The sequence below is a fragment of the Nyctereutes procyonoides genome, unplaced genomic scaffold (assembly GCF_905146905.1).
Source record: "Nyctereutes procyonoides isolate TBG_1078 unplaced genomic scaffold, NYPRO_anot_genome, whole genome shotgun sequence".
Classification (NCBI taxonomy): domain Eukaryota; kingdom Metazoa; phylum Chordata; class Mammalia; order Carnivora; family Canidae; genus Nyctereutes; species Nyctereutes procyonoides.
This window is the reverse complement of record NW_026575140.1, coordinates 63273026-63300309: the sequence shown is the minus strand read 5'-3', so window position 1 is coordinate 63300309 and position 27284 is coordinate 63273026. Positions and strand designations below refer to the sequence as shown.

The 27284-nt window shown below is 37.4% G+C and overlaps 1 protein-coding gene across 6 annotated transcripts in view; it reads right to left on the bottom strand.

Annotated features, from left to right (window-relative positions):
* Window positions 1-27284, bottom strand: part of GRIA4 (glutamate ionotropic receptor AMPA type subunit 4) — a 366663-nt gene that overhangs the window by 40722 nt on the left and 298657 nt on the right. For 5 of the 6 annotated variants that reach the window (XM_055306749.1, XM_055306748.1, XM_055306750.1 and 2 more), the window contains exons 9-13: window positions 27141-27245; window positions 21425-21535; window positions 13662-13868; window positions 7860-8230; window positions 5544-5742 (exon numbers count right to left, since the gene is read on the bottom strand). In XM_055306749.1, coding sequence (XP_055162724.1) covers window positions 5544-5742; window positions 7860-8230; window positions 13662-13868; window positions 21425-21535; window positions 27141-27245 — 993 coding nt within the window. Of the gene's footprint in view, window positions 1-5543; window positions 5743-7859; window positions 8231-13661; window positions 13869-18965; window positions 20117-21424; window positions 21536-27140; window positions 27246-27284 lie in introns of those variants that run through there. The other variant, XM_055306754.1, reaches the window with a different exon arrangement.

The following is a 27284-nucleotide window of genomic DNA, read 5'->3' as shown; positions in this document are numbered from 1 at the left end:
ACGGGAAGGGATTCCCTCTCTGTAGCTACACCCTGCCAGTTGTAAAATCAGCGCCACGGAGATGAGAAGCGTGACACCGAGAACACGGTCAGGAAGGGCTGAGCAACGCTGTGTGGGGACACGCGTTGAGCACACTTATCTCCAAGAACACTGGGTGATGGTTGGAAGTGATGCATCGCTATGTTGCACACCTGAAACTAATATGACATTGTATGCCAATTACACTTCAAAAATAAAAATTTAAAAAATCTTCTCCAAGTAAAAAGTTAGGGAAACTGAAAAAAAAAAGGCAATTCTTGTTTTCTTATATATTTTGGAGAGCTAGTCTTTCTAACACTTTCACTTCAGTCAAGCAATATGTCTATTTCTGTCTATTTGGGCTCCCGCTACTTAATTTATCTAGAACCTTCTGTGAGTATCTGCATTCCTATTATTTTTCATCCATACAGACATTTTAAAGGTGAAAATACATCCAAATGAACGCAAATGTCCCCAAGGGATACATTCAATGAGTTAGAAAAGCCTGCATCTAAGCATGGGGGCAAATCCCGAGTAGCATGTATATTCATTTTACATGAACCTTCCTTTGTTTACCAGAATACAAAATCCAGTAAGAGACAGATCTTCAATGATCAACAAATAGACTGACTAGCAAACTTAAGATATATTTCAGGACAAAAATCAAATGATTCGGGTAGACAAAGAAAGAAACTGATAAAACTGATATTTAAAATTTTGGTTTCAGAGGATGGCAACTCAGTAATCAATATCCTATACAGTAAGAGGTTTGCATAGTTGGACACTACTAAAAAACTAGATATTTTATGTTAATGTATATTCAAATGGTGGTAAATATCAAGATGGAAAATAGACATCCTGTATTGTCCTGTGAAGTGTTTTATGTTTTTAACACAAGTATTGCAATGATAGCTTGTGGGGTGCGTGTGTCGGTAACGACAGGTTACCTCTGTTATGGGAATCCTCACATTAGGAAACTGCATGCCAACACTAAATGTAATTGCAAAGGTTCTATGTGGGTCTTGGACAGAGAAGTATCTGGATCCAGACCCCTCAGCCATGGGATCCATTAGGGAGCCTGTGGTTCCTGGCCCCAATCATTCCATCTTTAATAATAGAGTTCTCTTCCAGAGAAGTAACTCTGCCATTTTTTAAAAATATTTTTAAAAATTTATTTATTCATGAGAGAGAGAGAGAGAGAGAGGCAGAGACACAGGCAGAGGGAGAAGCAGGCTCCACGCAGGGAGCCCGATGTGGGACTCGATCCTGGGACTCCAGGATCACACCCTGGGCCGAAGGCAGGCGCTAAACCATTGAGCCACCCAGGGATCTGTAACTCTGCCATTTTATAACAAGTTTCAATCTCTGAAAAACCATAAACTGTCTGGATCACCAGATGATACAGAAGTCCTTAAACATTTATTCTGATTATTTCCATTTAGAGAAATGTTGGTAAATAACATCCGTTCAGTGTATAATCACTCTTTAAATGCATTGATAACTTGACTTGAGAGGTTCACTTAGAAGGGTACAGAGGTCCACATACACTGGTTATTTCATCCGGTGTACTACATTGAAAACAGAAGTAAAACCTGGGTATTATTTTGATTGAAAATTTTCTTTGAAAATTTTTTAAGAATATGAGAGTCCAGCTAATTACCTGGCAATCTTCTAGTTACTGTTCAGCATCTTACTTAAAGGGATCAGAACCGCTAAATAAAACTAACACAGCAGAGTAGAAAAAGAGTATGTTTAGGGCTTGGTAATTATGCAGATAATTTAATTATAGAATGCAATGAAACCTTAAAGCAAATGATTCCTTTTTAAAAGAATAAAGTATCTTTAGGCCGCAGATATCTTTTAGAAGTCCATTTGCATAATACTAATGTGAGGGAAATTACTGTGGCATTTGTTTACGTATATTGAATCATATATGCCGTAAGTGCAAAAGGAGTTACGTTAATTCCTTTAAAATCTAGAAGAAAGAGGAATCCGTAGCATAGTTGTGCCACACTTAGCAAACCTTCTGTATGAAGGAAATTATAAAAATGCAGCTTCCCGGTGGAAAATAGGGGAATAATGAAAGCGACTCTTTTAGGGGAAAAAAATCACACTGTCACTCTGTGAAGGTTTAGGAATCCTGATTCTGATTTCAAGGTGAATGGCGTAAATAAGGTCACATCCTCATGGGGAAGGGGTGCCTGGGGCATTCAGAAAGAGAACACTAGAAATCATATCCCTGCACTGTATTTGTGACCACAGGAGGTGTATACTAAGGAGTGAGGGCAAGCACACCTTTATAAATTTGATGAGACAGGCTGAAAGGAAATTTCTGCAGATCCAGCAAACTCATGAATACAGTGATAATGGGATTTCCAGTCCCCAAAACCTCCAACTGTAATATCTTTTTAAGGATCAGGTTTGGGGAGTGTATATGCTCAAGGTAATTGGCAGAGATAATACAAAAGTCATTATTTTTTTTTAAGATTAGAAAAATCTCAGATTTCTGTATTGTGAAGTTCAGTGCAGAGGAAGCTTATGATTTCAAGCATTATTTTATTACTTAGAATAATTCTTGGAGTTTTAAAAATGTGCTGTCCTTAAAATTTCTCAAAAATTAAGTATCCTGCCTTTCCTGTTTTTAATAGAAAATATGTACAAATGTCATGCACTATAGTTAATATTTACATTGTTGCCAGGTGAATTATTTTCTGCTTCCGGCAGCTTATGCAGCAAGGCTGATGTGCACAATATTTGATAATCTTATAAGCCCTGAGATAGTAATCACCTCATTTATGCATTCGTGTTTATACTGAAACAGCCACAGTATCAAATCTGAACTGCAGTGAAAATCGGTGTGCACACATCAGGTGTATAATAATGCTGAAGCACCAGCAAGGCTGCCGTTAAGTGACAGGTACAGACTTTCCTTAAATGCCTCTGTGTTTATGCTTAACAAGAAAAACAGAACACAAAACATACCAAGTTTCATAATGGGGCCAAACCAAGGAAACGGTTGAATTTGGATGTAGCCCCCCCCCCCCAGCCCTCCCTTGGCCTAATTCTTTCTCTAGTTGATTGTGACTGCAATATTTTTTGAAGCCCTGAGTATAGGTCACTGCCTGAGGCAGTTTAGCGGAGCTGATAGATGTACCATTACTGTGTTCCTATGAGAAAACATTTTTGACAAGTACAAAAATACCCTTCACATTCTGTTTCCTCAACCCGTCAGACAAAATGGTTTATTTAAACCAGGTCATCATCTGTGGGAGAGGACGGGGAACATAGGGTAGGAAATGAATTAGATTTCTATCAGAGAACCCAAGTTTATGCATTTCTGAAAGTGCGCTGCCAGGGAAAATTATTTTCCTGTCCCATTAGGGTTCAGACCGTTCTGCAACAATAAATGCCTTATAAAAAAATCTTTCAATTTTAAAACTGGAGTTGGGTGGGAGCGAGAGGAGAGAGGCACTGGTGACCAGCACAGCCTCCTCTCTGAAAGGCTCTGCAAATCCAGCAAGCTGGCTTTCCTTATTCCTGTATTTCTTATCAATATAGTCTCTTATCTACCTCACCAGTTTTTAGAATTTGGAACAATTTTTAAAAGCTCTATAAAGATTAGAAATAAATATTTTCAGCATGCTTGATGCCAAAGAGCTTTATGGTGAGTTATTGCTGACATTTTTTTCAGGGAATCAACATGACATTTCTTTCTCCCTTTATCACTCAAGGCAGAATGATGAACCTGCAAATATTTGCCTTATTTACATGAAAATCAGTTGTCATTTCTTGGTAAAATGCAAGTGATAGATAGCACAAACTTGTATTCCATTTTGATGCATACCTCCAATGGTTTCTAGGCAAAGTTACTGAATTTTACCTACTTCCTTTTGGTGGATGCAGTTACAAATTTACAGATTTCCAGCAAGGAACTGAAATTATGCTAAAATGTGAGCGTTTCTATCAGGAAGCTTTAAAGACTGGGATGCACTCAGTAAGTGTTAAAAATTTGAAAAAAAAATTTGGTCAGTTAAGTTTATCCACAGAATATTGTTAATAAAATGTATTGTCATGAGCATTATTTACAGTTTTAGAAAAATCTGCAAATACTTCATAATTATTGTAAATGTTTCATTATATCTACTAGCAATGCTCCAAATTGTTGACAAGGACATTGTTCACTGATGGTTTATTTCGTAAACAATGTCCAGTGATGGGTTTGACAGAATTTTTGAGTGATTTGTTCTTAATATAGTATTATGTAGTATATAAGGATACTTTTTTAAAAAAGAAAAATCTCTTACTGAACTTCAAGTAGATGAAAGTTTAAAAAGTAGGATGTTTTGTTGTTTTTAATTTCCAAGCTGAGTGAGAAAGTGATAAGCATATACATTTAAAATGACAATGTAATCTCCAAGTACTGTATATGTAAGCATGCACTTACTTCAAAGGGCTGTCATTATTTTTACATGAAAGCTTAGACAATCGGGAAATATTCTTGACTTCTAAATTATTAAATACCTAGATTAACTGAGATTAAAGGTAAAATTCCCTCATTATTACTTAGGTAACTATTTGTGAAAATGTTACTCTGGCTACCTTTTAGTGCTTTGGTTTTATTATTTATTTATTTATTTATTTATCTATTTATTTATTTGTTTTTATTTATTTATTTTTTTAGTGCTTTGGTTTTAAAGTCACAAAATGAATCCTTATCTCTGACCAGACATTATCAAGTGTGTGTCTCCGGATTTCAGTAGAAGCAGAGTAAAGGAGTTTCATTGATCAAACATTCATCCTCCTACTAAAATACACAATTGAAAAACCCAGAAACAAACAAACATAAAACCCAAATACCTGCCATCCTGATGGGGAGCCAAAGAAAGGGGTCACATCCACATGTGAAATTATGTCAGTTTGAACAATTTTATGCAGAAAAGAAGAGACAAGCAGTATACACAATACCTTATGAAGGTGTCCAGAGCCTAAGAGTTCTGTTACCATCTTTTTGTGAGGATGCAAATACATTACTTTGAAGTCCGTTGTTACAGAATAGATTATAGACTATACCTCATATGAGGAAATATGAGCTTCACTTAAGGTTTTGGTTTCAAATGCACCAAATTAAATGTATTCTTAAGACAAAACAAAACAAAACAAAACAACCTTGCTTTCGTTTTTATGCTCTTAACCCCAAAGGATACATAAATTATAATCCTCTCAGATGCAGTATCATAGCATTATCAACACTGGAATCTTTTGGATAAGTTACATTAATAACATTGTGTGAATTACCTTTTTGTTGTTACTTTTCCTTGGGTCTCTCTTGCAATGTGAATAAACAAATTAGCTTTTGCAAACCAAAGTGATTATAAAATCCAAGTAGAAGTATTAGCATTAAACACAGAATTACTGTTATATTTGCAAAACCTGCAAATAGCTAGAGCCCTAATATAGCTCTTGGCAACAACTGCCTGAATTTCAAAATCATGAACATTTCATGGTTAGTTTTTCCCTTAACTTACTCTGAAGAATTCTTTGGTTGACCCTGAATCCAGTGTTCCATAGGCAATTTCTGTTTGTTTGGCCAGGTCTTCCGCACTTTCTATGGGGGAGACCATTCGCTCAACCGTCAGGAAAGCGGCGAGGTTAGCGGTATAAGATGATATAATGATGAGTGTAAAGAACCACCAAACACCTCCAACAATTCGACCTGAGAGGGATCTAAACATGGATAAGGTAATGCACATTTTCCTTTCTCTAACCAACATAGAGAAAGAAAAGAAATATCATAAATTCACATGTTATGTTTAAAATCACAATGGCAATTATCATTTTATTTCCTGGCAGTCCACTCCAGAATGATTCTAGACTTTCTGAATCACCACTTTCTGATGCCTTTTATGCCATATCGAATATATGAATGCCACTGAAAATATAGAAAAGGTTCCCTTTTTATTGTTTATCAACAGGAATGTGGAACGTCATGCCTTTGCTTCAGGGGTAGAAAGGGAACCCTTACTTAAATTCCTCGATATCCTCCCCCTCCACAGTTTAGCATCTCTGCAATTAGGGTGCAGCCTATGGGTGATAGGATAAAACACAGCTGTGTGGTTGCACCAGCAGCATCCTTTCTCTCTTTGTGGTATGTGAAACAGCAGTATGTGTTAGCAATGGGAAAGGTCTCAGATTTCACAGGAGCTGGTGGATGCCCTTCTGAAAGAACCTGGGCCTGCCTTTGGATAGAGCCCTGCCAGGGCAGCTGGGACATGTGCCCACATGGGGCTGGACCAGAGGAGGACATACACGGGTCTCAGAATGACCTCCGCTGAGGATTGTTTTGTTTGTTTGATATTTCATTTCTGATCTGAGTGGAGGAGAAGCTATCTCCTAATGCATCTTTACCTAATGCTCCAATAATGTTTTCTCTGCCGCTGCCAACACGAGATCAGAGCATGTGACTTGTCAATGCACAGCATGACAGCATTAAAAATGGATGCCAAATCTCAAAAGAGAAAAGTTCTCCCCCCCCATCTTTTCCCTGGTATCAGGGGTGTGTGGGTGATGCAGATGCAGCGGGAAAGTGAGGATGGAATGAAGAAAAAATTCAGGTCATTTTCACAATTGATGCCACTCACTGGGACCATCAAACTATTTAAAATTCCTGGGACAGATTGTTTTTAGACATTTTTTTTAATGTAAGAAAAAAATTCGTATTTTTCATGACATTTCTAACTTTAAAATTCTCCCTTCTTAAACATTATTATATAAGTGACACCTGCTGGTTTTTTTGTTTTTTGGTACCTGTTGGTTTTAACTTAGCATTTGCTTAATCCTGGTTTTCAAAACCATTATGAGACTTGCTTTGCTTTCTTTTCATTTCATTGATTCAGAGTCACTGACTCAGATTCCTAGGTTATTAGAATTTAAACACATTTATCATTTTTCCTGGGTCTTAAGGAACATAGACTGCATTCTGCCTAAAATATCTCCTTTTGAGAAAGCATACACTTCTTTAAAACATCTGTATATTTGTGATACTAATATAAATCACTGATATTTAAGTTCAGTCCGTAGCTTCTCCTACTGTGGTTATTTTTTTCTGTGGGAGAAGTTTGATGTTTTTTCTGCAATAAGGACATTGGCTACATTTTTGGCAAACATAACTAAAAAATAACTAAAATCCGTTGGCACTGGATTTACCACTCTTAAAAAATGTCTTAGTGGCATCCAAATGAAGCAAGCCATGACTTCACAGATATTGAAAAATATGTCTATTAAACTGACACAGAACTGAGATTGCTAACTGCCCACAGCTTGGTTTATTCATGTTTTGTTACACAGAAAATGTCTATCTGGTACTTGCTCCACCAACTCAGGTGTCAGGTTAAGTCTGTGGCAGAAATCTCCCGTGACATACATGGGATGTAAATCAAGGTCAAAATTAATTTTTAAAAGATGAGCAACAGCAACAATAACAAAAACTTTTGATTTTGAAAAGGAGGCAAAATGAAAATAAATTCTTAGTCTGACAATTTAGATGCTCATTTCTATCTGCCAGACCATTGAAGGAAATATTAATACTAAGTTATCTTTGAGAGTTCTGAGCAGTTGCATACTTTTCCATTAGGAAAGTTCATCCTTGGGATGTGTCCACCTTTGGTGCTAACTTGGAAAAACTGGCTACGGATGTACTTTAGACTAATTTGGGAATTGCAAGTTTTTTTCTGTGTTTCAAATTAATGCTCTGCCTCCAGGAAAAGAATGTGTAGAGAGATATTCCGTACAATACTGAGAATTATTGGGGAGTTGGTGAAGAAGGGAAGGGTTTTCAAACTAACCTGGGTGAAATGTCACATCCTTGCTGCATAAAGGCACCCAGGGAAAACCAGAGGCTGTTAAAGATGCCAAACTCATTGGGAGGCTGGTCGCTGGGTCCTTCCTTTCCATCCTCTGGCTCTTCTGTATGCCACTCATACGGACTAAACCTGCTAACTAGGAATAAGACCACGCTGACACCAATGTAGGCAAAGACTATGCACATCCAAATCTCATAGGCCAGAGGATCCAAGAAGGAAAACACTCCTGGTTTAGATTTCTGAGGCTTTTTGATCATTATAGAGATGCCCAAGCTCATGAAGGGCTTAGAGAAGTCAATGACCTCCTCTCGGACCAAAGTGATTGTCAGAGGGGCAATAGCAATCTCTGCTTTCTATAAGAGAAAAGACACATGAAAACACATAGGTTAATGCATTTCATGAAGCAACTGGCACTGGATTAATCCACTCAAAATGAACTAGTTATGCATTCATTCTACATTTTGAGGAGGGACGCCAACAGTTGCCTAAGAACAGTGATAAATACAAAGATGAACAGTGAACTCTTTTCCTAGGAGAATTTACCACTTAAATTGCACAAGGTATTTTTTTTTATCAGTGCTGGTGATCAGATGGGAACAAAGAAAACCAGGGAAAGAGTGGACATAAGCAGAAGTAACCTAAATTCAGATAACTGTGCTAGTCTTTAAGGATGTGTGCCGGGCCAGAGGAGGAGCCTAGCTGCCTTCCCACAGGGCTGACTCTGAATTTCTTGGCCAGAATTGCTGCTATGTTGCAGCCTTTTCTGTTTCACTTGGAATGGTGCCACTGACTCATGACTTGGCCGCCCCTTCATATTATGAATGCAAATATCAAATGGTCCTTTTTTGATTCCTTTCCAGTTGTAAGAAAACCTACCCTACAGTCTGTGTTTGGAGGATGGAAGAAACCCACTGCTTGATGACATTTTTCCAATCCAGCGCACACACAAAAATCTGGAAATGGGCATTTATTTTCTTCCTATTCACATAGTTTGATTTTCTACTTTGAATTTCTAACACAGCTTTTGGGAAACAGTGGATCTAGGTCTCAGCTAGTATGATCATACGACACCAGCTTCCGTGTTTGTTCTGTGACTTGGAGCAATTTGTCTGAGCCCCCTTTCCATGTCTGTACAGCAAGGACACTCTCCTGTCTGCCTCACCACATTCCTGTGATTTTCCATTAAAGAAGTCCTAAGAAAATCCTTGTGAGCGTTGACGGAGGGATCATGTATCTGATGCTCAACTAAATATCTTAACGCTCATGATAACGCTGTTTATCACTTTTTATTTTTATTTTTTATTTTTTATTTTTTTATTTTTATTTTTTTTTTTGTTTATCACTTTTTAGATGCTGGAACTGAGACTCAGGTGAGTTGTAAACATCATGGCTGATGTGTGATTGGAGTTGGTGTGTCTTCCATAAATCTTGTAATCTCTAAACTGAATGAAATAAAGTGTCATGAAAACAGTATGAATGGTTACATGATCTACAGGTGAACAAACGCTATTTGATCATCTTGAAAGGAAAATATTTGGCATTAAAGTGGAATCAGAAACACTGTGAGGCATGTGTGCTCTTACACAGAGGCTGCCACCCTGCCACCCACCCTGGGAGATGCTCAGGTGGTGCTGCACACCATGGCCCGCAGCTTGGTACCAGGGGATCTGGAGGCTGGCAGGGGGGTGTCCTTAGGCCATGATGCTGCCCACTGGGTGGCGGAGCATTAACCCTAAGTGCCCTCAAGTGAGAATGAACGTAGCTTACAGCAGAAATGCCCACACACACAAAAGTCAGGCTCACTGCCTGGAGGTTATTATTATTATTTCTGCCATATTATTACCTGTGTAACTTTCATTACACAAGTAATACATGAACTAGCAATGGAAAAATCAGTATATAAACAGAAAATTAAGATAAGTCACCTCCATTCCCTTCACCTACTCTTGCTTTTTCTTCATATATGCCCTGCTAGACATGGTCTGATGAATAATATTTTTATTTTAAAAAGGGATAATACAAAACACAACAGTTTATAATTCCTCTACTCAGAAGTATATGATGAATTCCTTTTTATTTTTATCATATACATTAAAAACTAGTTAATGATTGCAAGTGTTTTATCATATGAAAATATCAAAATTTGCTCAATCTAGTTCTTATTTTAGGAGACGTCTATGCTATGCTGTTGCCAGGTTTACACAATTTCAAACTTGGATGATGCGAACATCTTTGAAGACAAACCCTGGTACGTACCTCAACCATTTAAGATGAATTTTTAGAAATGGGATTGCTGGTCTAAATGGTAACGATCCTTATAATGGTCACGATTTGTTTTGTGCAACTTTTCTCCAGGAATATCACACAGACTTCAACTGTTGCCAGCACTGTGTGGATACGTCTGCAGCTATGAATGCTGGACAACCCATCTGTGTCTTCACTATTGTTTATCTCTGCCAGTCTGACCCATGGAAAGCTAGATTTCATTGTGTTAATTTGAATTTATTTTTATGAAACAAATGGCCACTCTCCTTTTTTCTTCCAATGTCCTAACCTGCCCTTATTTTCCATATGGCCTATTTATTTTTTACTAACTTGTAAGTGCTTTTAAATATATTCAAAAAATTAACTTCTATTTTCCATATATGCTGCAAATATTCTCCCTGTCCAGTAATTGTTTTGTTTACACAACTTAGTTCATGGTACTTCATTGCAGTATATACGTATTAAATTTTGCTGCAGCCATACAGAATTTTCTTTCTGTGTTTTCAGCCTTTGGTTTTGTGCTTAGAAAAATTCTTCTCATATCATATGACCAGTCTCAATCATGCATATTTTATTCTTGTACCTACAATTCCTTTAAACTTTACTTGGTATCATATGTGATGATGTACTCCAACATTGTTAATCTTCCAAGTGGTTGTTCTGCTGTTGCGACAGGAATAATTGAGTAAATGCATCCTATCACTGATCTGAAATGCCACCTTTTGCATACCAAGTTGTCAGGTGTGGTGTTCTTATGAAATATTTTATTTACACAAGCTACCACTAATGAGGGTGAAAGCCTTAAAAGAAGAGAAATAAAGTTGCCTCCTGCATATGAAATCAGGTGCGAGGGGAGGCAAACACTGGATCAGAGTGTGACATGATGGTTGATGAGGACAGTTTTGAAGTCTGACAGGTTGTGTTTTGAGACAGCCAAGTGAACAGAGAAGATACAGCTGGGCTTTCTCAGCTAGGATTGGAGATGTGACATCATGTGCCTTGTTCCATGACCTCTTAGCCATTCCCAGAATGAAGTATGTAAAGTGTTTCCTGCAAGAACTTGATAACACTTGGGCTCTTGAGGGCTTCCAGAGTGAGGCCCATGAGCCCACATTTTAACACGTACCACAGGTAATCCTGGTGCTGGCAGGCCACGGAATGTGCTTGGAGGAGTACCCCCTGGAATTAAAATCCATGCACACAAGCAGAGCAGGGCCAGTGAAGGCGCAACAGAAGACACAGAATGGACTTGGTGTGGTGCACAGGGCCACAGGCAGAAAGGCCCTGAGGGCAGAGGAGATTCCTGTGCTTCTTGGCCACCACCAGGTGTGTGCTGAGGCCACATGTGAGGGTTTTCCAGAACACTTTTCCAGAAACTCCAGTAACAGAGCTTACAAAGAATAATGAAATAATAATAGTAATAACAATAATAATAATAATGGCTTCAAAGTGAATCATTTTACTATCTAATGTGCTTTGCTGGACAGGAGAGAATGGATAGAGCTCCACCTTGGGCCCTGGAAATCGGGCATTCATTGTATTAGCAGTAAGAAAGTAAAAAATAAAATGAGAAGAAAGTTCAGACTCTGCAGACACCAGAATGAAAATCACCAAATCTACAGGAAGCATAAGAGACATGGAAGAAGATTCCTTTTGGGAAAAACTCAAGTGGCAGCGATGAGGGAATTTAAACCTGGCAGAATAACTGATGATTGAATACAGTGAGTACCAGCAAGTGCTATGTCTCTCTTTGAGAACTGCTTGACCTCAGGGCTCTGTGTTATTGGGATGTGTGCTATGGACACAGTGTTTGGTTGACTATGCTCTCTCTTCATGTCACCTGTTTTTCTCACGTGAACAATGTGGTCAGAGCCCATGCAAAGGGGCGAGGTTGGACTTGCCAGTGGGTAGGGACTCTGGAGAAGAGATATGTGACAAATGTAGAAAGTTACTTGGGTTAGTTACACCATCCATAACTAATTGGTAATCCAAGTAGGATTTTTTTTTTTTTTGAGATGAAATACCCAACAGTGTTTTCTAAAGGAAATGAATTACTGTAGTTCCCACAACTTGAGTCATGTTTACATTTAAAATCTTATTGTCTCAAAAATTAAAAATATTACCAAAAGTTTAAAATATTACCAAGAAACAAACACATCCTTTTTGTTTGGAACCTAAAGCTCATTATCAAAGTGTTGATGAGCCGTGTGGTAAACTCCTTTTTGATTTTCTTAAAACTGAAATTTTTTTTTTCATTTAGGGCAACTAACAAGTTAGCAGTTCTTTTTAAATGAATATAAAACTAACTGATTGCTCCTTAATGCCAAACAATTTCCTCTTCTGTGGAGGTTACAGCTACTGTATGATACTGGTTGGAGAAAGTTTGTGGCGTAGAGGTCGGAAATCCAAGATGCAGAATCAGGAAACTACCAAATTGTAGTTCTGGCTTGGAAAAGGAGCCCCTCTCCAGACTTCTGTTATTGTCCTCAGTCATTGAGTCTTTACTCTCTTCTAGGGAAGGATGACTCTTGTGTCATTTTTTCAAAAGGGTCTTGTGAAGATGAATTAGAGCGTGCTTTGAAGGTGAAATCTGTGAAATATGAATTGGCTTACAGAAAATTTCCGAGTACACTGTGAGTGTATATGACTTTTAATGGGCACAGCTCACTGTGAGCTCCAGGTTTCGTTTCTGGACTTTGGAAATATCATGCATCACCAACATTTGTGAACTGCTGGTTTCATCGTGATACTCTGCAGTGATAGCTGAAGAAACGAATCCTGTTCTTATTCAGGCAGGAATGTCTACATTGAATTTGCCCTTGGTGATCAATGTGTGTACTCAGTATCTGGTAAACTCAGAGGGAAGGGCCAGACGTGCATTTCTGTGAGGCCTGCTATGGAATACACTCCAAGTTCTGTGTTTCGCTATGTCTAAAAAAATGATAGCACTGCATAAAGTTTAAATTTACTGTGTTTAGCAGAGCTATAAGAATCTCACATTATTGGTGAATATTTTATAGATGCTAAAGTAGTTTAATGATTGCTTTACCAATTATGTAAAAGATATTGACCAGTAAGTACAAGCAACAGGGGTACAAGTAACTAGTTAAAATTAGGCCCAACTTTATACTGCTGGAGGAAATCTGTTCCTTTAATTATCAAGTAACATTCATAATAGATTTGTTTTGTAGTTCTTAAAACAACATGGCTAGAGTAGAGTGGCATCAAGCTTAAGAGAATGGTCATCACAGATACTGAAGTCACTTTTTTTTTTAAGAGGACAGCGTATTTCAGTTTTTTTATCTTTCCTGACTTTGAAGTTATGAGGTATTAGCTTCTCTCATTATTTGGAAATTGCACCATAATGAGCTAGAGAAACATCTGAACATGGTAGATGCCTCTTGAATGTAACTGCAAATTTAAAAACAGCAACAGGTCTTGAGATATTGTTATATGCCCAGGTGAAAAAAAAGTTTCAGGTTTATGTAAGTAAATTCGTGAATAAACTGGTCTGCTTACCCCATAAACAAGTTCTCCTACCATCCCATTCCAGATTTTTGTGTCCGCGTCCCTTGCTCCATACTTTCCATCAGGGACAATGGCAATTTTATACTTGATACCAATATGCTTTGCAATTTCAGATGCCAAATCTACACAGTATCCTTCATACTTGTCATTTCCTTCAAACATTTCGTGATTTTTCTTGTACATAACATATGGGGATTCCTATAATGAGAGAAGGAGAACTGTAAAGGAGAAATTATAAAACATGCAAAAATCTTTATGCAACTTTTCAGCTGCAGAATTTGACAAAAAGATTAGATTTAATATTAGTATACGCACTGATTTTGTGTGGCTAGAAATCAATAATAAAACAGATGAATATAGAAATATGCTTAGAAGTATATCCAGTTACTTTATATTGGGTACTAAAAGTGAAACCTTTCAAAATAGTTTTTTCCTGAGGGACTGTTACATACCTAGTGCCATGATCATGACAGGAAAAATATACCATTAATAATTGTCTAGGGAAGCATCAGCCCATCATCTTTGGTAATGAAATTAGTATTTCTAAAATATCGCATGAAGTTAGACTACTTAGTAGGTATTCAAGGTAACAGGTCTCCTTATTCCGTGTCTTGTTTAGCCATGTTTAACTGCAACCTCTTTTAGGAAAGAAGCAAGATGATTTTTTTTTTAACTCTCTAGCATTTTGCTGAATGCCTTTCTCAGAATGGGTTCTAGTGAGTTCAGTGAAGAAATGAATAGTTTAAAATATTCTATATACTAGTTTGCATTAAATTGGCTTTCCCAAAACTGTCCAATATTTTGGCTTTAGTGAGGCCTGTGGTCCGTGAAGGTTTCTATTATGAAATATGTTTCCAACAAAAGCTAATAATCTTCCCCCAGTTGCAACAATCACACATTTCAAGTGATATTCTCATGTAGGTTTTGAAGCAAGTAAGACAGAAAACAGGTAAAGAATTATTGTAAAAATCCTTATAAAAATGAAAAGGTTTACTGGTGGCTAATAATAACTAGTTTTCAGTTACAACACACACTCACTCACTCACTCACTCACACACTCACACACCCTTAAGCCAAACCATTTAAAGGCCATGAACTAAAGAGACAAGTTAGCCAACAAGCAACTGATTTTGGGAACGGAGCCTAAAGCCACCACAGGGTAGATCTGGTGAACATACAAATACAGAGGACTGCCAGTCACACCTCAGAACTTTTAGTCATTTGCAGACAAGGGCGGCCACCTTTGGCCACAATGTCATTGAGATCATGGATTTACATTCTATAACATTGTACTATCACACTCACTGAGTAATTTTCATACAAATCTTTTCTTCTTCCCCAGCAAATGTGTGATTGGGGAAGTTGATCTTGCTCTTGGAACTCTGGATTAGATGGTATTTTACTTTGCAGAACATGGCAGTGGATAATACTTCTGATTTTAAGTACTTCATAAATGTAGAAATTACCTTTAAAATTTAACAAGATTGTAAATTACATGATATATAACTTGTAATAGAGATGCCCTAAATAACTGTACTGTGGGCAATTGTTTAGGGTTGGTCATTGAATAGACAGACTTGCCTTATGCTGACAGAGTCAAGGGACCCAGAAGTCTCTCATTTCTTTGAAACTGATACATATTTTAACAGGAGAGCTTCTCCACCTATAAAGTTAAGGAAACTGATGGTCTCTTCTTTAGATAGATGAAGATTATTTTGTAGCTTACAGAAAAGATTCTCCAAATACAAAGGTCTTGAAAATTATAGATGTGGTGAGTTGTTGCAAGGTGTTAATTTCTAAAATTTAATATAAATGGTTAAAATGAGCTAATCTTTTCCTTTTCTTTTTCTTGTGACAGCTTATTAAAAATGGAAGTATATTTAGAGAAAAGCAAGAATCTCACATTTATAAAATGCTTAATATTGTAATTGACATGGCTGTATAGTTAGCACTTCCAACTTAGAACAAACTTAGAAGTTTTGAAAAATTGTATATCTATGGTTCACATGAGGTACTAAAATTGATGGTCAATTTTAGTGTCTGGAATACTTGAACATTTAGGAATTTTAGCCATCAAATATATATATGACAGTATCAGCTTGTGTGCACATTTCTCTAGCTAGAATTCCCATCTAATTTGCTAAATTCCCTCTACATTATATTGTAGACAATTTGCTTTATTAAAAGCCATACTTCTATTATGTACTCAAACATTTATTAAGCACTGACTGTGTGCCAGGCAGTTTGCTGGAGACTAGGGATACAAAAATACATAAAATATGCCTCTTGTCCTCTTGTGATTACTTAAGATTATACTTCTTTGTAATAAGGGTAAAGGAGTAAGAGTGATGGGAAACAATCATAAAATAGAGTAGTGAAAAATAATAGTAGCTCTGAGTTAATTAGTGCATGCTCTGTATCAGAAATAAGGCTGTTCTTCAACTGTGCCTTTCATTTACTTTTCACACTGCTATTTTGAGGTAGGCACTTCCAATTTGCAGGGGGAAAATGCAAGTCTCAGAGACTGTAAGCAAATTGCTCCATTTCACAGAAGGAGCAGATGTGGGAACTGAATCTATATTTTGAAATATCTGGAAATTGTTGAAGCTATCATTGCATTTGTCAAAATAGGTGCAACTATTTGAGATTTCATATGATTTAACTAGAGAGGGGGTAAGTTTAAGGACATGAATTTCTGTGTGGTAAATAAAATACTTTTTATGAAACAGTGAATACACAGTATAGATAAAACCTTTCCATATCTCCTCGTATTGCCTGGTATCTACAAGGCACTCAATAAGTATAAAGATTTCCTGGTGCATTTGTGCTCTCTAAATAGGAATATCATGGCAAAGTAATTACATTAGAACTTCTGATTCAGGTCTTCAAAAGGAAAGCAATTAATTTAAGTACTAGGCCACCTCTTCTGAAATAGACATATGTAAATCTAAATAAAAAATTTACCTAGTGTTTTCTTTCCTTTTTTTCAATTCCCTTTTGGGACAGCACATGTCCATCAGGAACTTCGCTTTCCTGCCAAACAGACCAACAAAGACTAGACAAACTTTCAGTTTACTGAAGATATTGATTAGATATTTAGCTAGACTTCTGCACAACCAGGGGCATTCACAATCATTGAGATGCAGATGAGTGGTGCATGCAGCATTAGAGAAATAAGATGATCACTCAGGGAGGTGGGAAAACAGGCAGAAAGACCAGATTTTTCTTGAACAAAAGCTCTCCTGGTTGCTCAGCTCTATGCACTTTATTCAAGTGTGTCTCATTTTGCTTTTCTTTCATATTAAATCCACATGAGTAGCAGATCCTCCACGCTCTCCCAATCGGACAATCTGCCCACAAGTAGGCCTTCTGACCTGCATATTTAGGGAGGATTTAATACAAGGTTTTGAGGGCTACCATGGGTGAAGAAAATATTAAATCTTTTCAGTATAATAGACAATGAGTCCTAGCCAGTCATGAAGGCGGATTTGTAGGGCATCTTTGATAAGCTGCCTTACAGAGTCCAGGTATTCAATTGTAAATCAAAATGGAATGATCAGAGAAGCTCAATATAACCTCTTCTGCCACAAGAGTATAACCTACCATCCTTATTATCAACTACTGTGCTCTGTGATACGGGAATTCCTCAGAAGTTATTTTAAATGCATTACTTCTTAGGAGTTGTGAGTTTATTACTAAAATTTCCATAATGGGTAGTGTTCTACATCTGCTCTGCTATTTCAGGAAAAAACCAATCTCTGTCTAAAGCTGCTACATTAGGGCTTTCTTAAGTAAATGTTTGCGTAAATGAATTAAGATGATTTTCAATCAATAAAGTATTTTCCTACTGAGAAAATCTTTTTGGATTGTTCATATTTAACAAAACTGTTGAAATAGATTCTTTTTAAAAAGGCTTTAAGATTTTCTAAACATAAAAAAATACAATCATTACAATTACTATGGAAAACAGTTAAAATGATGAAATCAGTAGTATCAACCAAAGTTATTTGCTGTCTGGATATTTGCTTTTCTCCAAAGAATCTTACTAGTTGTAGGTAATTTATCCCATGGGCAAAATTCTGAAAAGTGGAAATTATTATTCAACTCAGAGAAAAAAAATGAGCAAATTGGATGGCTGCACAATTTTAGAATTTATTCAAAATAAGGTATTTCAAAACTAGTTGAGTGTTGAACCCTTTAGAGGCAGTGTATGTATGGGGGAAATTAATATTTAGTGCAAGGAAGAAAATAAATCTGTATTTTTGTATGTAGATATGTATGTATTGCATATGCACATGTATATATGTGGAATGCAGCTGTAAAATTCTACATAGAGAAGATAAAACATCAAACATCTAATAAAAGGATAGAAAAAAGTAACCCCTGGAAAAGATCTAGCGTGATAAGTGAAATTGCTTTTAGGTTTGTAACATATTTCTGATGCTGCAGTAAATAAATGTGGATATATGGAGAATCTCCTAAAGGATTGTTAGGTTTACAAGATGGCAAGAAATACCTTCTTAGCTGAGCAATGCATCATAAGCATCATTTAGCTTCAGGTGTGAACATTTTGGGGAAAAATGGGCTTGGCTGAAATACTGCTTTAGTTCTCCTCTTCCAGAGTTCAGCAGCCAGAGGAGTGAAGTTACATGCCTCCCTCCTGCACACTGCCTCTTCCTCAACTGCTGCATATATGCAAACCTCAGGGTACAGATTTGGCTTCCTTAGCTTACTGATAGAAATTATGACTTAGAATATAGAAAGTTAGTATGACTCACAGTCTCATATACAATTACAGATTTTATCCAATTCGTAGTTGCTAAGTCTTAAAGACAAAATGGTAAGCATCTGAACTCAAAACTTTAGACCTTTCAACCCTGTAGTCGTGACCCTTATGGGATGGTACTGCCAATTTTACTTTTTATTGAGATTTAGCTACATTATATTCAGCAGACTATATTCAGGTCAAATAAATTAGTCATTCAAATGAAGATCATGTTATAGATATGCAACACTGTTATAAGAAAAAAATTTCAATGGTACAAAAAAGCTGAAGCCGTATTTAAGAATGATATCTAGTATAATAGTCTATTGTTTGTTGTCTGCTTTCTTTTATTAGAATATTAACTTATTTGAATGCAGGATTTTTGTCTACTTTTTTCTCTAGCATTTCCCTGGGCTCATAGCAGACGCTTAATAAATATTTGTGGATGAATAAATGAATTTCTCAATCAATTTTATTTAACAACAGCATATATCATTACAATGTATCAACATATAAATAACAACATACACCAAAGAAAGACAAATGGGAATAACAGCCATGCCATATCAATTTTGATCAAAGTGAATGATTTCCAGCGCCGCAACACCCCCAGCCTTCTGTGTCTAGATATCTGTCTTGCACATATTACAATGTCTAACCAGCTCCATCTGTGTTGGGAGCTTTTGGTTGAATTTGGGAGATTATTACATGCAGGTGCCAATATCTCATTTGTCTACAAGGGATCATATTTCTTTCAACATGAATGAGATAGTAGAGATGGTGGTGGTTCCGGGTGACCATTTTCAACAAAAGCAAATACAAAAAACACTTTTAGGGAAAGGATTCTACTATTTTTTTTAAATCACTGAATGATTATGCAATTGCAAAGCCCAAAGAGGTATTATTATATGAAGATTACACTTTTATACAAAAGACAAATATTCATATTGCACTCTTTTGATAGCAAAAATATTGAAGATATCACTGTCAAACAACAGTTAGCTTTACATAATATTCTTTATGTATATAGGAAACAACTGAATTTCTCAATTGTTTTAACTTTTTTTTTTGGTAGCATGCTTTCTGAAAACCAGCCATGCTTGCAAATTGATTCAATATTTTGGTTTTAATTATATCTCCCACCCCTTTAATAACAGGGATGGGAAGGAGATTTTCTATATTATACCTATAATGCACATTAAAACACCTTATTTCACATAGAACAGGCAAAAGTTTAAAAAAAAAACTTTAAAGAAAACTACTGTGTATATTCAGAAAACAAGCACACAAATTCATAGATATTTGCTTTTAGAAAAACTTCACTTGGAATTAGGAGTGATATACTTCCACTTTTGTTGTACAATGACCTCATTTCAAGATAGGGGAATTGCTATATCAGAATTGCTAAGTGATTCTTTTTCAACATCTATATATTTTCTTGTGAAAGATGAGGATTAATTCTTCTTTTGTTCTAGTATCTCAGAAAAGTCACAGAACTTTAAAATTTTTTTTTTCTGGTAGTCCAGAGTTGGTCATCATCCAAGAAGAATCCCACATGAAAAATTAGCTTAAATTTACTACACAGGAGAACAAGACTTGAGCCTTAGTTAGGAATGGTCGAACAGCGTCGAACTCATTTCTTTCTTGATCAATTTCTTAAAATAGGATTCTTCATCAGAGGCTGAAAAGAGGAGGACTGTACTGAAGTATGACTTTCCATGACTGTGTCTTTTTAGGAAAAGAAATATATATATATACATATATATATACTGCTTTTCAAGTCCCATGCAACTACTACATAATTAAGTTAGAAGGTGTATATTTTGCACTCTTACACAACAACTGGTGTTGGCCGGTTTGCATTCTAAAGTCATAAACTTCCCATCAAGCCTTGGCAGAGTAACATGAAATTGCTAGCTGGTGATGTGACACAGAGAACACTCATTGCAATATATGACAACTTCTTTCTGGCATTTTCATGCTTTGACCTTGGTGCCAAAATTTTGGGAAATAACTTGACGTTACTAAAAACCAAAATTACATAAGCTAAAAACTAAATAATATAAAGCACTTCCACTTTATATGGAGTAAGGGCTGCGTAAGCAATTAAAAATGTGTTCTGCCTAATGAGACAGTGAGCTGAGGATCTAGGTCACCGACTGTTGATCTCATTTGACCAGCATGGACTCTAAGGAGCATGCTTAACTTTAGAAGAGAAAAATATGTAAGATATTCTCTTACTGAAAAGGTAATTTCTTTAGGACCTCTTGAAAAAACTTTCTTAAAATTTAGAGTAGTCTTCATTTAATGATGTGTCAGAATGAAGCCATAATACTTTCCTTAATTCTCAGGGGAAGTCCAATAAATTGCATTGTGTATTTGTCATTGGTCAATGAGAAAAGCAATCAGTGCAGAGCACCCTTTTCACATTAAAAATAAATATAAAACAAAATTTATTTCTAAAACATTTAGTTGTATAAGACATGCTCACTATAATCTTTACATTTATATCTCCACTATTATAAACAGACAATGCAAATCATTATCCAATGATTAAACTACTTGAAAATGATCAATTTTAACACTATTAACTGTTATTACACTGATGTCTTAAAAAACATAATAACAACAATAGATGGTGTTTACTACCAGATGTTTTTATGTGACTGGTTGCTGACTTTTCATGTTCATTCTTTTGTCCTTTGGAATATTAGCATTTCATACATTTCTAACTAAAGTGTGACAGTTTCCATTTTTAACATCTGAGCATCTTTCCAAGAACAACAGTGCAACAAAAGATAATACAAATAAAAGTACTGAATGTATTCAAAGCTCAGGACAAACCTATTCAAAGCCTCAACAGACTTGTGGACGAGAACACCCATGCCACCACCGCTATGATGCAGCTCTCACCCCATTCACCATAGCTGGAGAATTAAAACTGCCTGTGGACAAGACGGAACAGCATAAAGCATAGACCAAAACTCACCATAATTGTGGTTACAACCACTGTTCTGTTCTCAATAGCTGCTGTGTCATTGCCAAGAGTGGGTACATCTTGAATCAAGACCAATTTATCCATATCATTCCAGTAGCCAACCTGCCAAACAGAGAAAATTTCTTGAAAATATATTTTAGAACAGTTTTTCTCTGGTTCTTTTTGGAACCATGTAGGGTATTAATGAGCAAGAAAACAAATTTAAAAAGGAGACAAAAAGGAGGTTTTGGAATTTTTCTTAATTATGATGAGCCAGTTTTTCTGATGTTAATGATACTGCCTGGTTGTACATTTGGCAACTTTACAATTTACAATCATGAAGCAGCCAAGACACTGGGGAAGGGGATGTTTAAGAAAGAATATGGATACAGATGGAATACCATTTTATGTTGATCCTCTCTTCTAGTGGGGTTGACTGGCACCCTCTAAAATTAATTTACATGATTTTATCAATAATGTTTCAGGCTTTACCATAAAAGGAATATGTATAGAATATTTTTAAGCAAAAAAGACTTGCAAATTTTTAAGGCAATATAGAGATAGTTTAAGGTTTTACATAACCTAGCCATTTGGTAAAAATCTGACCATTTCTAAAATGTTAACTACATCAGACAGTAATGAAAAACATTTTCACTTTCAAAGATTACACTTAAATTTGTATTTGTTTCATTTTTAAATCCATATATTATTATTTTTTCACTTAGAGGTGAAACAAAGTCCACTCTGCAAAAATATATTAAGTACTTAGTTAAGTACTTTACAAAGTAGTAATTTCTGACAGTGTCCTAAAGGAAATTTAGGGTTCTTTGTATCATGCAGACCACTAAGTACTGGGAACAGCAGCCACTTGACTGCTCGCTCTGGGGCAGATGGTATACCTGGTGATTCTTTATATGCATCTAAAAGTTTATACACACAGCAAACTTAGAGGTAGATGCTTTGTGACACCCACTTTGGAGATGAGGACCCACCACAGCACAAAGTTATATAATCCAGAGGGGCCAGAATTCAAAACTCAGTTCCGTAGACACTGAGTCCATGCACTTCGTTGTTATATGCCACAACCTCCCTGAGTGGGTGTCCACTTAATGCAAGTCAAACTTCCTTCTCAAATTTCTGTATGCAATGGCTAAAACTCCTGTCTCCAATAAAATGCATACAATTGCTTACTGGCCTGTATTTACTATTTGTTCTAAGATGTTTGGAAGTCTCTCCTGCTTCCCCCACATTTCTTAACTGTTGTGTTAGTATTTGTGAGCGTATTAGAACAAAGTAAGCATGAACATGTCAGAAAGAGGCACTAGATTATTCACAAATGTTGCATATATAATCACAGAAGAGGTGGAGGAAATGAATTTTCATTAATATGGTTCTTAGTTTGATGTGAAATTATAAACATCGATTCACGAATAGCTTAGCTTTCAAGTGTCCATATGAATTTTTTTGTAGCTAACGTTTATCTAATAGCTCCGTGAAAAAATTAATTTAAAAACAAGTATGCTTTTGCAACCTACATACATCCTTATACAGCTTCTGTTCCTACATGTACTTACAAAATAAAAAACACAACATGTCAGTTGTCTCCAGTTAATTCTCCTTTCCTCATGACAGTTACAAGACATGAAAACAGGCTTTATAGCTTAGCCCTTCGTTATGAGGCAGCCCACCTCCACATCCCAGCAGCCCATCCTTGGGGAAAGGCATTTTTATTTATTAAGGAGTTTCCACAATAGGAAAACCACAGATCTGGGACACATCCTGAAGATCCTCGGATGTTGGCAAGACCTTGACATTTTGCATTTAAAGCAGTCTGCTGCTTCATGACTATTTACCCTGAAAAGATAAGTGATTTACGAGTGCTGGCAAGTTAAACTAATAAGCAAAATTTTACCTAACTCTGTTTGCCTTATGTTCACTTGCAATTCTATGAAAGAAGCAAGCCATAGTTTGGGGTATGCGACCATTCATGCTAGATCTTCACTGGGCCAGAGACACATTGGGAAGTGAGTCAATTAGAGTGGCCAGTGATATAGGGATCACTTCCCAAAGGAAGCAATCGTAACGTGTGGATCTAGAAACTCATGTGAGACAGAGTTTCTCTCTAGTTCTTCACATTTTACAATGTACTAAGAACTTTTCCCACACTTGACCTCATCAAATCAGACAGGAACTAGGAATTTTTCCTAGAGAAAAGAAATTGGGTAAAGGAAAATTTTGTAACGCTAGAGCAAAAATATGGAAGCATTTAAGCCACTAAACTGGCAGGGATGTCAGAAAAATATTTGTCTTCTTTGGATTCCTCAAGGTGAACTGTGTGTAAATATCACCAGCCTAGGAGAGGACGTCTCTGTATTTATAGGGGACCTTGCTACAACGTCGGGACTGGGTTCAGGAGTAGCCCCTGTTCTACTCAAAGCTTGGGCTGATATGACCAGACCTGTCCCCTCAAAACATGGCTTAATTCCCATACCAGCCCTAAAGAGAACTCTTACAGGCTCCAGGTTTGACAATACTTCAGAGCAATCAAGAGAGTAAGCTCTTGAGCAAGTTGAGCCCTGGTGTCCACCTTACCCCCATGTCTTTCGAGCTGATCGTCCGTGGGCAGGTTCCTTGGTTTCTCTGAGCCATACTTTTTTTTTTTCTTTTTTAAAATGAGAAAAAATAGGGATCCCTGGGTGGTGCAGCGGTTTGGCGCCTGCCTTTGGCCCAGGGCGCCATCCTGGAGACCCGGGATCAAGTCCCACATCGGGCTCCCGGTGCATGGAGCCTGCTTCTCCCTCTGCCTGTTTCTCTGCCTCTCTCTCTCTCTCTCTCTATCATAAATACATAAAAAAATAAAATAAAATAAAATAAAATAAAATAAAATAAAATAAAATGAGAAAAAATAGGGGCATCTGGGTGGTTCAGGTCATGATCCCAGGGTCCTGGGATCAAGCCCCTCGTTGGGCTCTCCGCTCAGCGGGAAGCCTATTTCTCATCTACCTGCTTCTGCGCTTGTGCATGCTCTCTGTCTCTCTCTCCCTCCCACCCTCCCTCCGTCCTTCCCTCCCCCACCTCGCTGTGTATGTCAAATCTCTAAAAAAATAAAATGAGAAAAAGATATATCTCACTTTCAGGTGTTGTGAGGATTAAATGTAAAAATGTGCATCAATTTTCCATTTCTGTGTCTGGCATATCATGGGCTCTCAATACATAAAATTTTTATGCATAAAAATTCCTGAAACCATGTGCTTCCAGGTGTGCTGTTCCAGGGCATTCCCTGGAGGTCACTGGGGTGGGAAGACTCCACCCCCGAGGACCTAGGACTTCAGAAAGAGCGTTCTCTTCTCCTTAATGAGTTCCTCTATCAGTGTTCCTGTTACAGAAGTCAGACAAACTGATGGGTAGACTCTCTGATTTTCAGAGATAGCTCCCTTGCTGGCAAGTGTTCAATTTACAAGAATGATTGCTCACTTCGCAGACATATTGCTGAGTTTCACCACCAGAGTGTTTCTCGTGGTAGCTCATTTTTTGAGTTTAATATTCCTGACAGAATGCCCAAGTTGATCGCTGCCACAGAAAAACGAAGATGGATGAGTCTACACGATTTTACACTTCGTATTTCTTTTAAGAGTCTTAGATGGGTGTCAGCTGAGAGCGAGGACGTTCATCACTCTCCCTACTTCTTCACTTCCCCTCAAGAAAACCTTGAATCCGGTTACCACCAGGGTTGGTGGGAGGATTCACGGCCATACTCAGCTCACCTGCTATGACCACTAGTTACCCACTGACTCCTGTCTCCTTTTTACCTTATCCTTTGTTTTATAGAGAGGTCATTTTGCTTTTTTTACTTACTGTTTTGTGAAGTATGGAAATGTCTTTTGCATTTCAGAGAGCTTCTGTTTAAATGGCCAATTTTGTGAAGTCTGGTGTGTGGCAGGAAGGTGAGCCCGTCCTGCCTCTGCCTGCCAGGTGGCCGATGTGTTTAGGGGCTTGTGGGGTACTCCACCTGCTCCAGGGCTGGCACAGGGACTGGGCCCCAAATGGGCCCCCTTCTTTCTTGTTGCTGGCTGGGTGCCACAGAGTGGGTCAAGTCAGGGTGTACGTGGAACTCGCTACGTTTCTTCCTGGGAGCACATCTCATTTGCCGGCTGTGGGCAGGGTCCTTGGAGGTGCCCTGGTGGTCACCTGTCTCCTGCACCACCTGCCCTGCCCCGATCTGGGTCAGGTAGGCCATCGTGCCCCTATGTTAGCTAGTGGGCAGCCAGCGGGCTCGCTCCAGGAGATGGGCCTGAGAGGCTGAAAGCCTAGGGTTGGTTTTCACGGTAGCTCCAGGTCTCTCCTTGCATGCACCCGGAAGCACATCCCACAACACAAAGAGAGCCTCTGACATTTCCCCTTGTGGTTGTAACCGTCTGGCATCCTTGACTCACTTCAAGCTCTCGCTGTGTCCAGCTGCCACTTCTACCTGTCCCAATGCTAACTTCCTAGCTAACTTTAAATCCTACCTCCTCCACACAGCCTTCCTTGATCTGTTTTCCTCCAACTGCAAGCCATCTCCTCCTTTTTATAATTTCCACATGCCTTCACTTTAACTGCCATAAAACTTATTAACATTCTAACTTACATTCTACCCCACCAAAAAGTAAACTACTTTAGAGCAGATTCTACTTGGGTGGGATGATGATGTAGAGTGGTTCCAAAGACAGACACATCCGAATCCTTGGCTTCTCAGTTATGAGCCTTAGGCAAGTAATTATAACCTGCCAGACTATAATTTTCTCACTGGCAAAAGGGAGCTCATGGTACTCGCTTACAGATGTGTTGTGAGGATTACATTACACCAAGCCGAGTGTTTGGGTCACAGCAGACATTCTATAAATTTAGCTGTTATCATTACATTGTAGCAGGAAATCCTATATGAGAAAATTTTTAAAAATAGTCAACAGTTGGGACAGAATTTTTAGATAAGGCAATTTCTCCTTGAGCATCCTAGCTAATCCTACAGAAAAGGAATGTTAAACACTATATACATTAGGTACAAAATGTCTATAGTCAATTACTGGAATGGGTTTGCAAGTCCCATTACATCAAGTGCTTTTGGAAGACCATGGAAACGCCTAGTCACGTGCTAGGATCAGCAGAGTTAATTTCCAAATCCAGGAATCTGGCCCTGGCAGCTTCCCATCCAACCTCCCCAGCCCTAGAGTTTCTCAGGTGTTTCTGCCCTCTCACTAGCCAAGTGATGATCTTAATAATCTCATCTTCTATCTGTTCTTCCTTTGGCTCAGTGGAATGTGTTTATTTATTTCAAGAATATTTAGTCTGTTCTAAATATGCCCACTCCTTAGAAGTAGTTCCCTTTGTTCTGATGTTTTCCTAAATTACTGCATGGAGGTCAGTATGTTTCTTACCTGCAAGGTGTGCTTTCCTGCAGAGTAAATTTTGTTTTTTGGGATTCTTTTTGCTAAGTCTTTTTTTTTTTTTAATATTGCTTCCACTTTGGATAAAGGATGTATACAGTATATAAATTAGTTTGTTTCAGCTTTGGCACACCATTACATATCCATTATTTGATTCAAGAATTTATTTCAGCACAGATTATAAAAAAATACAATTTGTAAATATATTTAAAAACAAATAAATGTAGAATATCCAGCTACCTTTTACCTATAAGTCTTTAAGAACGTCAAGGGCAAACTAAGGAAATGGGTTGAGTGTGGCTCACCTTTCTGGGCCCAGTGCTCTTTAGCTCAAACACATCCATTGTGTAATTGACTCTACGTCCATAGTGGTCAAACTGAACGTTCCCTGTCAGTCCTTGAATTCGAACCTATGAGTGAAAAGGAAAATCCATACATATATTCATTGG